We start from the raw sequence: 12,751 nt of genomic DNA on the forward strand, positions 1-12,751 counted from the left end.
TTCCAGGACAACCAGGGCTACACAGAGAAACCCTGTCTCGGGGAAAAAAAAAAAAGTTCCTTCTTTCAAAAGCTAAGACATTGCTCTCTGGAACTGCTAGGTCTGACATCAGACCCCTGTGGGCTTATTCACCTAGTACGAGGAGGCTGAAGAAAATGGTCATGCCGCTCGACTGCTCCTCCTGCTGGGCCTGCTCTCCCGTCTGCACCGGAAGGATAGGCTTGGCAGGTGTCGGCAGCACCAGCTTCGTGGTGACACCCAAGGTGGTGTGAAGGGTGAAGTTGAAGGTCTCATGGGTTGTGTTGGAGAATCTGTTAGGAGATAGATATACAGGCAGCATTCAGAAAAAGAAAAGGGCCAATGAAACAAAACATACACCCTGACTGTGAGAAAACCCTGATGATGCAAACAGCAGACAGGCCTTGAAGAGGGAGGAACTCCTGTCTACACAGCACACCAGAGACTTCTATTATCTTAAACTACAGTCATCCACCCAGAGGTCAGGAAGAGAGGGGTCAGGGCTATGGAGAAAGAGTTACAAAAGGCTAAGGCCAGGGATGCAGCTCAGCTGGTAGTGCCTGCAGGAAACCCTGGGTTTGATCTTCAGTACTGTATAAACCAGTTGTGTGGCCCAGGCCTATAGTCCCAGCACAGAGGAGGAAGAGAAGGACCAAGAGTTCGAGGGCATTTTCAGCTACAATACCAGCTTGAGCTACATGTTAGCATAGGCGAACAAAAATGTAAGGCCTGGGGTTATGGAACAGTTGGCTAGGCAACAGGATCACAAGTTCAAAGCCAGCAGGGGCTAGCGAGCTCAAGGCCAGCCCAGGTCTCACTAACTTAGTGAGAGACCCTGTCTCAACTATAAAGTAAAAGGGGTGGGCACAGTGGCACATGCCTTAATCAATGCCAACAAGTTTTCGGCCTATCCAGGTAGCATTCCAGGCCAACCAGAGCTGCACAGTGAAACCCTGTCTTATATAAATGAATAGAGCACCTGCCCGGCATGCAGCACTCTGGAAGTCATCACCTGTAATCCCTTTCTCCCCACCAAAACAACAGAAAACAAAGAAAGGCAGGTGTGGGTGTGGTGGTACATGTCTTTAACCCCAGTACTCAAAAAACAGAGGCAAGCAGATCTCTCTGAGCTGGAGGCCAGCAGAGCAAGTTCCAGGATAGCCAGATCTACACAGAGAAACCTTGTCTGGGGTTGAGGGGAGGAGGATGCTGTCTGCCCTTTGAACTTAATGAGGGTAGCAGGGTATGTTAATCCATGCCTATAATCTCTGCACTTGGGAGACAGATGCAGGAAAGCTAAGAGTTCAAGACCAAGGTCACCCTGGCCTACATACTGATACTCAGTGAGGGCCAGTTTTGTGGGCTACATGAACCTGTCTCAAAAAGAAAACAAAAACACAAACAAACACCTAGGGTGGAACTGGAGTCTCCCTACACCCCAGTTTCAGTATTATTTACTTTCCTAGTCTACAATCTCCTTGAATTTTGGGTGCAGTGTGTGTGTTTGACTAAACTAGGGATTGACCTCAGGAATGGTGGGCAAGATTCCAGCCCTTAACTGACCAAGTCAGCTGAATCTGCCCCGTTTTTCTCCACAGAATGCCCTAACCTACCCTACCAAACCCTTCTGGAATCTCAAATGGCTCAGATTTCCTGCTCTGTAACATCCCACTCTATGCAAGGCTTAGGTCTGTAAACTAGTGTAGTAGTGATGGAGTTGTGACCATTGAGCACCGCCTCATTCCAGGACCCCATAATCTGATCAAGCTTCAAGCCCACACCTCAAAGCATTTGGCTCTGTATTACCTCTTTTATCTTGTCCTGCTGAGCCTATGTGAATGTCTGGGACAGTACAGCTACAGAACAAGAGCTAATGACTTTCGTTCCTCAGTGGCCAAAGAGCTACCTGAAATGCTCTCAGAAAAAGTTCGGTATCAATTAAGGAGTTCCTTGTTAATTTTCTGGGGCTCATTTCAAAGAGAGAATTGGTAACACACAACAGTGTCCTGCCAACCATGAAGATGGGCTCGGGCCTTTTTAACACGTCACCTTCCCCATCTCTCTAAGATTTCAAGCTGCGGGTCACGAGACGTCTTCCTCCCACCTAGGGTGGGCTCCTCGTCTCTCATGCTACCCAATTTCCATCCAAGCATTTGGCAAGGTCCAAAAACACCCAGGCAAACACAAAAGTCTCCCACTAAAGCCTCGTGGAGGCTCCCTGCGGGCGGCTCCTGACGCCCAGGGCCGCGAAAAAACGGTCAACTAGCAGTCAGTGAACCAAAGAAACCTGTTGGGGGCAGACAAGAACAATGAAGGTTGCAGATGGTTACGGGGGATGCCAGGGGCTGCTCGTGGCAATGGGAGAACTTCCTGGATCAGGAGGAGGAGAGCCAGGGAACCCTGAGATAACCGGAAACCGGGAGCAGGAAGGACGTTCGCGGCTTCCGCCAGGCCTGCGCGTGGTCAGCAATGTCGGACCTCCAGGAGGCCGCAGGGCCCAAGTTCTCATCCCGCCCCCCGCCAACCCCGGCTAGGTGGGCCCGCGCCTCTCCACCCGGGCGCTCCAGGCCCGCGGTCGCCCGCCGGCCCGGCCCTGCCGCCTCCGCTACCCGAAGCCGCGCACTCACTCCTCCTCCGCCATCTTCTCCCCCATCCTGCGAGCTTCCGAGACTACAGAGTTCGGCGCCGCAGGGCTAGCGGGGCCGGCGGCTGCTTCCGGTTTCCGCTGCGGGCAGGGGCGGGGCTTGGCTTCCCAGGGCGACCTTCTGCGTTGTCCTCTCGGTGGCCGGAGAGTGGGACGACTTCAGGGGCTTTCTGTGGGCTTTTTCCGGCCAGGCCGTGTGACGATCTGGCCTCGGGACATCCCGACTTTTTTTTTTTTTTTTTTTTTCGGTCCCCGGGCGGGAAAGATTTGGAGGAAACTTTTGAAATCCGGGTGACTCAGCTGTGAGCCAAGCCGTCCGCCCCGCGTGGGAATCCCAGGGCTAAGAATGGGGGAAAGTGGTCTCTCTGGGCGTCCGGGCCGGCTGTGCGGAGCGGAGGGAGTCTGCAGGCGCGTTCCGAGGCGGCCTCAGTTTCCCCTACTGTGGGGAGAGTAGACAGAGGGCCTTTGAAACGCTAGACAGTGTACTTACTCCAAGTATAAAAGTTGAGAGCTAGCAAGGCAAGGCAGAGGTTGGCATTCCCCATTGGTTTATTGGTTGGTGTGGTAGATGTGGAAATGAGATCCAGGACAACTTGAGGGGTTTCATTCTCGCCTTCCGCCATGTTGGTCCTTGGCATTGAACTCTGGTAATACGGGTTGGCGGCACCGCCTTTACTCATTGAACTATCCCAACATATTTTTCTTAACCTTTGGGGGGGGTACACTAGGAGGTCCCAGGTTATCAGATGTCTTCCTTTCTCACGCTCCACCTTAATTATGAGACATTGAACCTGAAACTAGGGACGCGACATAGTGGCTAGCCAACAACTCCCAGGGACCCTCCTCGGTCTCCCTGTCGGGTTACAGATGCCAACAGCTATCCCTGGCTTCTGTGTGGATGTTGGAAATACTAACTGAGGTCCTCGTGCTTACATAGCAAGCGCATTGCCCACTGGGCTTTCAACACCGAAGATAACTTGAACTGTCTTGTCTATATTGCTTAAAACTGGCCTGGTACTGCTGAGGTCTTTATGGGACCTTCTGGGTGTTCTCCTTCAGGGCCCCTTCCACCCTAGGTAGTCCCCCCCCCTTAATAACGCTTAACAGATATGTCACTTTCCCAAAGAACGATCCTTCTGTCTCATCCTCTTGAGCAGTTGGGTGAGAGACACCCCTCCCCACCCCCATTCAGGCATCTGTCTACTTCTCCTGTACAGGGGTGGAACCTAGGGCAACACATATGGCAGGCAGGTGGTCTTCCACTCAGCTAACATGCCCAAGTTCTCTGTAGAGACCTACTGTATGCTGAGATGTACCTTGTGGGGTTAAGGCTATACAAAGGAACTAGGAAAGCCAGGTATAAGGCAAGATAAAATTAAACGAACAAGGGAAGCCTCACACACTAGCTGAGAACAAAAATTCCAGAACAATTAATGTTTGCCAAGATGGCTGCCCACGTAAAGAAATTTTCATATATGAATATTAAAAATAAGACTGCTGAGATGATTCTGGGTAACAGCTCATGCCGCCAGCCGAATGACCTTAGCTTAGTTTCTGTGACACACATGGTGAGAGAGAACTGACCCTTGCAAATTCTCCACACGTGGATGGAGAAAATGTCTCCATAAGATCCTGCTGTAGGGCATTTTCTTTTTTTTTTTTTTTTAAAGATTTATTTATTTTTATATGTAAGTACACTGTAGTTGTCTTCAGACACTCCAGAAGAAAGAGTCAGATCTCGTTATAGATGGTTGTGAGCCACCATGTGGTTGCTGGGATTTGAACTATAGAGTCGGGTGCTCTTATCCACTGAGCCATCTCACCAGCCCAGGGCATTTTCTTAATTAGTGATTTTTGGAGAATGGCCCAGCCCATTGTGGGTGGGGCCATCCCTGGGCTGGTGGACCTGAGTTCCATAAGAAAGCAGGTTGACCAGACCAGTAAGCAGCGCCCTTCCGTGGCCTCTGCTTCAGCTCCTGCCTCCAGGTTCCTGCCCTGCTTGAGTTCCTGTCCTGACTTCCTTTGATGATGGACTGTGCTGTGGACGTGTACGGCCAAATAAATCATTTTCTCCCCAAGTTGTTTGATCATGGTGTTTCCTTGAAGCAGTAGAAATCCCAAGACACACATCCCAAATAAATGGAATTTTTAAAAACAAAGAACTTGAGAAGACTTGACCCGGCTGGGTGGTGGTATGTACCTTTAATCCCAGTACTCTGGAGGCAGAGACAGATGGATCTCTTGGGTTTGAGGCCAGCCTGGTTTACATAATAAATTCCAGAGCCAGCTAGGACTACATAAAAGACCCTGTCTCAAAGGGTGGTAATAGTAAACAAAGGGCTAGAGAGATGGCTCAGTGGATGAGAACCTGGTCTCTCTTCCAGAGGACCTGGCTTCAAGTACCAGCACCACCTGGTGGCTCGCAATGAGCTGTTCCAGAGGATTTGGTACCACCTTCTGGCCATTGCAGGTACTGCATGTATATACTGCATAGATATGCGTACATACAGGCAAAACACCCATACATATCAATAGAAAAATTTAAAAATAGTGTACTGGGGCCTGCATGTGGTGGTCAGAGGACACTTGTGGAGTCATTTCTATCCTACCTCTGGGTTCTAGGTCCTGAACTCAGGTCTTCAGGCTTGGCTTATGAAGTAGATAGGCTACTCCACCTGCTGTGGAGCCCGTCTCTGCACCCCCCAGCAGTAAGATGTTCCTTTTTTTTTTTTTAAAGATTTATTTATTGTTATATGTAAGTACACTGTAGCGGTTTTCAGACACACCAGAAGAGGGCACCAGATCTCATTACGGATTGTTGTGAGCCACCATGTGGTTGCTAGGATTTGAACTCAGGACCTTCAGAAGAGCAGTCAGTGCTCTTAACCGCTTAGCCATCTCTCCAGCCCCAGTAAGATGTTCTTAAGGCCTGAGCACAGACAGATTACTGAGAGCATGACCTCGCTCCCCACTTACACATTTCCTGGGACTTTCCCAAAAAGACAGATTTCCGTTAGAGAAAGCACCTGAGTTTCCCATGCAGCCCCTGGGAAAGAGAGTTTCACCTCCTCGGCTACAGTCCCACCATCCTTGGCACATCAGGGCCCAACCACCCAAGAAATTCCTTAGCTGCACTGTGAGCCCTGCCTTCAGAAGTCAGGGGCAGCAGGTAGCTGGGGTTTCTAAAAGCAGCCCAGCTCTCTCAAGCTCACAGCCACGTGTTCACGGGTGTTTTACCCTTTCCTGGTGCCTCTCTCAAAACTTCTAAGGGACCAGTGAGATGGCTCAGGAGGTAAAGGGGCCAATGCCAAGCCCTCCTGAAAGCTGCTCTCTGGCCTGCACATGTGTGTATGCATACAACAAAGTGTCAAACACAAAATACAGGAAAACGACCTCTTCATACTCATCTTGAATTTTTTTCTGTGGCCAGGCCAAAAGTCCTGGGGCTAGGCTGGTAGTGCCTGTGGGTTAAATGGGCCTGCCACCAAGGCTGAGGGGCTAAGCTTCACCTGGGACCACATGATGGGGGGGGGGAACAACTTTGTTCTTCAGTCACCATATATGTGCCTTGTGGTGGCATGTATGCCTCCCACACACAGTAAATAAATGTCCTGTTCCTTTCGAATCTTGGGACTGAGCATATAGTTCGGTTGGCAGAGTGCTTGCTCAAGTACATGAAAGTTCAAGCCCTAGCCCTGGGGAGACTGAACTAGAAGGACCAGAGGGTCAAAGGTCATCATCCCCTGCTGTTTAGTGAGATTGAGGCCAGCCTGGGCTACATCAGAGGTCAGCCTTGTCTCGAAAGCAGAAAAGAAAAAGAAGAATTCTTCCTGGATTTACCTGAGAGGAAGTCTCTGGAAAGAACTAAGGCTGCAGACTGCAGGGGGCAGTATAGAGCTGTCTCCAGCCACACCGCAGGGTCACCAATAGTGTGAGAGCCCATACCTACTTGTAATCCAATCTGGCCAATCTGGCCAGACCCTGTCAAAAGGGAGAGGGGGAACAAGAGTATTGGGCTTCTGGATCTGCCATTCAGAAGGCATTGCAAATTCAAGGTCATCCTGCTGTGACTGGCCAGTTCCAGTTCCACCATGAATGTGCATCCAAATCTCTCATCCCCAAAAGTCAGACAAGGGCTTCAGGTCCTCTGAAACAGTTCCCAGTGGGTGTGAGCCACTGTGCCGGTGCTGGGAATGGGACCCAAGTACTCTTGCAGAGCAACAGGCGCTCCTAACAGCTGAGCCTTCTTTCCAGCCCCTCAGGAAAAATGTCAGTAAGTTCACCCTGGGCGTGTTGGGAAGTGGAAGAAAGGGTTGGGGAGATGGCTTGGCAGTATAAGGTGCTTTTCAGCAAGACAGCAGCCTGAGCTTGGTCCATCGGAGTCATGTAAAGATGGAAGAAAGTCCTCTGACTTCCACATGCACAGAGTCACACACACACCCCAACACACACACACACACACACACAGAACTATAAATAAACATTTAAAAATAAGTCAGCCAGGCGTGGTGGCACAAGCCTTTAATCCCAGCACTTGAGAAGCAGAGGCAGGTGGAGCTCTGTGAGTTCCAGGCCAGCCTGGTCTACAGAGTGAGTTGCAGGACAAAGCCAGGGCTATGTAGAGAAACCTAGTCTCAAAAAATAAAATAAAATAAAATAAAATAAAATAAAATAAGTCATGGGAGGGTTTCCTTTGGAAGAGAATCGGCTTGGCTGCTTAAGGGCAGTTGATTGACCAAGGATGAAAGCCCTGAACCAGGAGGCCTGTGCTTTGACCCACACTGAGCTGCTGGCAGGTGGACAAAGATGATGTGGCAGAGGTGGCAAGAGGTGGCCTCCTGATGCAGACAGAAGTCTGAGTTGGGCCTGGTGGCAGAAACAGCCTTTCACCTGCCAAGGCTTAGGGCTGTTAACAAAAGACACATTAAAAAGAGTGCTTCAGATCTGCCCGCTTGACTCTGAGCTCGCTCTTCCTATAGGTGTGGTACTGTTGTTTCCTTAATTCCTTATCAGTCATGCCAGCAGATACCAGTATGCCCAAAGACACAGAGAAGCCAAGCTGTCACACAGCAAGCCACTCTCAGGACTGGGTTTTAGGTGCAGTTTGGTGTGGACTGTAACTGCTCATGGCTGCCTTGTTTGTCTGCCTCTACACTGGGGCCGAGACCTTCCTTTCATTGGCAGCACTATGCTCAGTGAGATGTGGGCTTGGCTTTGAGAGGAGTAGCCTGGGGCTCTGGCTGGTCACACTGGTTAAGAGCCCCATAGCTCAGATTCTCAGAGGGCTGCCCCTCTAACCCACTCACTGGCCTGCTAAACCAATGCTGAGCTGGGGTTCTGTGAAGGTCATTGGCCTCCCGGTCACACCCCTGCTAGGCCTGGTGCCAACCTCAGCCATCCCTCGGGCTGCTACAGACCTGCCCTTTGGCCTATGGGAAAGTCCTAGGCTCTTCTCACCTATTCCTGGGTTATTGCCCCAGGAAGGCAAATATTCATTGAACTTGAGCATGTGTCGTACCAGGCAGAGAAGTCACTGTCAGAAGAGCACAGCCAGCAGAGGCGCCAGGATGCCCGGTCCAGCACCGCTGGAGCTCCAGCCTGCAGCTGCTCTGACAGCACCCCTCCCTAGAAGGCTGTCTGGCTGCAGGGCAAGCTCTGGCCCTGTTCTCTCTTGGTCTTTCTCCTCCTTGTCTGTAAACTTTTTGTTGTCTCAGTTGAAATGTCACTCGGTGGGAGCCCTCCCCTGTTTACTCAGGCTGCATGGCTGTGTCTAAGGAGCCAACAGGAAATATGGTGGGGTTTGGAGCCTGGGCCCTGTGGGGTATAACCCCCACGTCACAGTATGCAAACGCCTGAGGATCAGCTGCCCTAGGGTGAGACCTTTTACGTGCTGAAAGGCTTGAGCTGTGGGCTACAACTCTGTGGTTGAGCTCTCGGCCAGCCTCATGAGGTCTTAGGCTCCATTCATTCCCTGGTAGCAGGAAGTGGGGGGAGGAATCTATCACAAGATTTAGTGGTAGACATCGTTCACCCCAGCACCTGGTAGGCAGAGACAGGCAGATCCTCGAGTTCTGGGCCTGCCTGATCTACATGGCAAGTTCAAAGCCCACCAGGACTGTGTGGTATCATATATTTTATACACACACACACAAACACTACCAGTACTTTGGGCTGTTTGGATGACTCAATACTAAGGTGCTTGTTGCCAAGCCTGAGGGTCTGATTTCAATCCCAGAGACACATAGTGTAGAGCAAGAACCTACTCTCTCAGGACGTCTTCATGTGGTTGCTGGGAATTGAACTCAGGACCTCCAGAAGAATAGACTGACTGTGCCTTAACCTCTGAGCCATCTCCCTAGACCCTGAAAAGAAAAAAAAAATTTTTTTTTTTTGTTTTTTGTTTTTGTTTTTCAAGACAGGGTTTCTCTGTGTAGCCCTGGCTGTCCTGGAACTCACTTTGTAGACCAGGCTGGCCTCAAACTCAGAAATCCGCCTGCCTCTGCCTCCCAAGTGCTGGGATTAAAGGCGTGTGCCAACCCTGCCTGGCATAAATAAATCTTTAAAAATTTTTTTTTCATGTCATCTTACTAGGTTGAAATGTGGAGTTTTGAGGACACCTGAAATTCCAAATCTGGGGCACAGTCATTCGTACCTGGCTTTAGAATAAACTATCTCCTTCTCCTTTTGAGGTGAGAACTGTGTTTCCCTGTTGTCACTCCAACCCCATTTCTTTTTGTCTCAGTTCTTCTGTTGTTGTTGTTGTTGTTTTATCATAACATTTTCTTGATGGTCTGGAAGGCTGGGTTCGCAGGTATGGTGTCTTGAATGGCCCCATAGGCTCATATATTTGAATGTTTCTTCATCAGTGAGTAGACAATTTGAGAGGGATTAGGAGGCATGGCCTTGTTGGAGGAGGCGTGGCCATGTTGGAGGAGGTATGGCTTTATTGGAGGACATATGACCTGGTTTGAGGAGGTGTGGCCTGGCTGGAGGGGGTGTGTCACTTGTGGATGGGGCGGGGCCTTCAGGTTTCAAAAGCCCATACCAGGCCCAGTGTCTTTCTCTCTGCCTATGGATCAGAATGTAGCTCTCAGCTACTTCTCCAGCACCATGCCTGCCATGCCCGCTGCTGTGCTGATAATAGACCAAGCCTCTGAAACTGTAAACAATCCCCCAATTAAATGCTTTCTCTTATAAGAGCTGCCTTGGTCGTGGTGTCTCTTCACAGTGCCTAAAACAATAGGTGTGCTTGTCATTAGGTTCTAAGGACTTGTACATGTCTCTGAGGACTTTTCGTGATCAAACATCTCTTCCCCCTTCGGTTGCTCTCTTCCTTCCATCCGTGTCTCCTTCCTTTCTGAGTTTCTGTCTCTGTGGTCCAAGCTTCCTGAGGAAGAACGCCTCCATCTTCTGCCTTTGTTCATCCATTGCTTGCTTGGACAGTGCTGCACTGCTCAGTCACACCTCAGTCCTTGTAGCAACCTGAGGAAGGCCGTCAGTCCTCTTAGCCCAGTGCACAGGTGTAGAGACCTGAAATCGTGTTCAATGCTTTACTTAGAAGATGGGCTGGGATGTAGCTCGATGGTAGAGCCTTGCATAGGTAAAGCCTTGAGTGAGAATTTTCTCAATTCTACAAAAACTAAAAACCAATAAAATGGGGGTAGGAGGTGGGAGTGGAGAGATGGCTCGGTGGTTAAGACCACTTGTTCTTTCTGACCCACATGGTGGGTCTGGGACTCCAGTTCCAGAAGATCTGACACCCTCTTCTGGCCTCTGAGGGAACTGCATACGTGTAGTGCAGACATACATGCAAAACACCCATGCACATAATAAAATAAAATAATCTCAAAAACTAAAACAGGGGCCCAAGCCAGACATAGCAGCTCATGCTGTAATCCCCACAATCAGGAGGCTGGACCAGGAGGATTGCGGTGAGTTTAAAGCCAGGCTGGACTACCCAGTAGTAGCAAGTCCCACAGCAGAGTGACTTCCAAGCCAGGGCGTGTTACAGAAGGAAACTCCAAACAAACAAACAAACAAACAGCGATAAACCAGTGAAGGATACGGTGTGAGGGGATTAGACTAGAACACCCCATATTCATAAGTTCCCGGATCTTTTGCTTAGCAGCTTCGTGAAGTTAAACAGGCAGGGCTGTGTCCCTCTTGGAGAGCCAGGGAGACTCGTTTTCCCAGTTTCTGCCCATTCCAGCCTCCAGCAGCTTCTGGGATGCAGGGTCTCTTCAAAACCTGAAAATCTGCTGGGCAGTGGTGGAAGTACAGCTGAAGGGTGGGGGACCTATGGGACAAAACGTAAAATGAATAATTAAGTATGAGAATCTGGCTTCTGATCCAGCCAAGACCCATCACTGTGAGGCTTCAACTTAGAACAGAGACCCTATAGCCTTCTAGAGGAGAGAAGACCGAGAATACAGGCTCTCACATGAGACCCGTGAGCCGGGCCTGATGGAGTATCCTGGCAGCCCAGCACGTAGGAGTCAAGAGAAGCAGGCCAGACCGGACATGACTCAGGCACAAGCCTGGAGCCTGAGTCGGACTCTGGACCCATGTAAAGATGAAAGGTGAGAACTACCAGGCTGGCTGTCCTCTGACCTCCACTTTTGTGGCATGACACGCTAGCCCTGTGTGACACACCAGTCCATCCATAAATAAATAGATGTAATTTAAAACGTTTTTCGGGTCTGGAAGTCTTACATCCTTTCTCAGGGTTCTGGGGCTGCGCTACCGTGAGAGGGGCGGGGCAAACGAGGAAGCCTGAGACTTGTGACCAAGGAACAGGAAAGGAACTCTTTCCTGCAAAGGTGAGAAGCCAGCAGATCCCTAGGGAGATCCTGGGATAGTGGTCAAGGACCAGTGTGGGAATCAGTCCTCAGGGGAACAGATCTGAGGATACCATCGAGTGAGTTCCCACCAGAAGGTGGGTGGGGCAGGTTCCGTGGGAAGCCTATTGCTGAAGGATGGAGCTAACTGGTAACCACACGGAAAAGACAAGGCAGGAAGGTAAGGGGGGCGGGATTAAGAGAATAGTTAACTAAGGACCACGAAGAAATATGCGCATGCGGCAGAGGCTACGCAGCAAGGGTGGTGGCGGCAGCGGGGTTGCCAGCAGGAACAGATTAAAGGAAGGCCACTAGAAGCCACAGCACCCAGAGCTGGAAGTAGATAGATTGTTAAAACAGTAGAGCGTTAAAACTTGGCATCTCTGGACTGGAGAGATGGCTCAGTGGTTAGGAGCACTGGCTGCTCTTCCAGAGGACCCGGCATCTACACGGAAGCTCTCACTGTCTGTAACTCCAGTTCCAGAGGATCCGACAAGACACCAAAGTGCATGAAATTTAAAATAAATAAATAAAAATTTAAAATGTGGACATCTCTCCTTTTTTTTTTTTGGCTTGGATTTTCATTCTTGAGGGGTTTCATTTTTTAAAAAAGAGAAAGAAGCCGGGCGTGGTGGCCCACGCCTTTAATCCCAGCACTCGGGAGGCAGAGGTAGGCGGATTTCTGAGTTCGAGGCCAGCCTGGTCTACAAAGTGAGTTCCAGGACAGCCAGGACTATACAAAGAAACCTTGTCTCAAAAAACAAAAAAACAAAACAAAAAACAAACAAAAACAAAAGAGAGAGAGAGAGAGAGAGAGAGAGAGAGAGAGAGAGAGAGAGAATGAATATGGGGAGGAAGCGGGGAGGGAGGGATCTGTGAGGAGCTAAGTTAGGAGACGAGAGCCATGATCAAAAAATATTGTGTGAAAGATACTTCTAAATAAGAGGGGTTTGGCTGTCAAAGCATGTTAATTCTCCCTCTCTCTGGATTAGCGCTTACATGTAGCTCTGGCTAGCCTGACATTTGTTGTGTAGACCAAGCTGGCCTACAAGTTTTATCAGTCCTGTGGTTACCATGCAACATTTTTTGATGTTTTTGAGACAGGATCTCATTGTATAGCCCTGACTGGCCTCAGATTCACAGAGATTCACCTGTCTGTGCTTCTTGAGTGCCGGGGTGGAAGGCTTACACCATGTCTGAACACACATGATGTGTTTTTTGGGTTTTTGTTGTTGCTGTTGTTTTTGTTGTT

General features: G+C 49.8%; 1 protein-coding gene across 2 annotated transcripts in view; it reads right to left on the reverse strand.

The window, feature by feature from the left end:
* Slc9a8 (solute carrier family 9 member A8) overlaps nt 1–2,724 on the reverse strand; it is a 68,961-nt gene extending 66,237 nt beyond the window's left edge. For both annotated transcript variants that reach the window (XM_085832201.1, XM_021154810.3), the window contains exons 1-2: nt 2,646–2,724; nt 133–311 (exon numbers count right to left, since the gene is read on the reverse strand). In XM_085832201.1, coding sequence (XP_085688327.1) covers nt 133–311; nt 2,646–2,671 — 205 coding nt within the window. In that variant the 5' untranslated portion in view covers nt 2,672–2,724. The remainder of the gene's footprint in view (nt 1–132; nt 312–2,645) is intronic.
* Between the last annotated feature and the right edge of the window lie 10,027 nt (nt 2,725–12,751).

The sequence above is a fragment of the Mus caroli genome, unplaced genomic scaffold (genome assembly GCF_978045245.1).
Source record: "Mus caroli unplaced genomic scaffold, Mus_caroli_1 scaffold_2, whole genome shotgun sequence".
Lineage (NCBI taxonomy): Eukaryota > Metazoa > Chordata > Mammalia > Rodentia > Muridae > Mus > Mus caroli.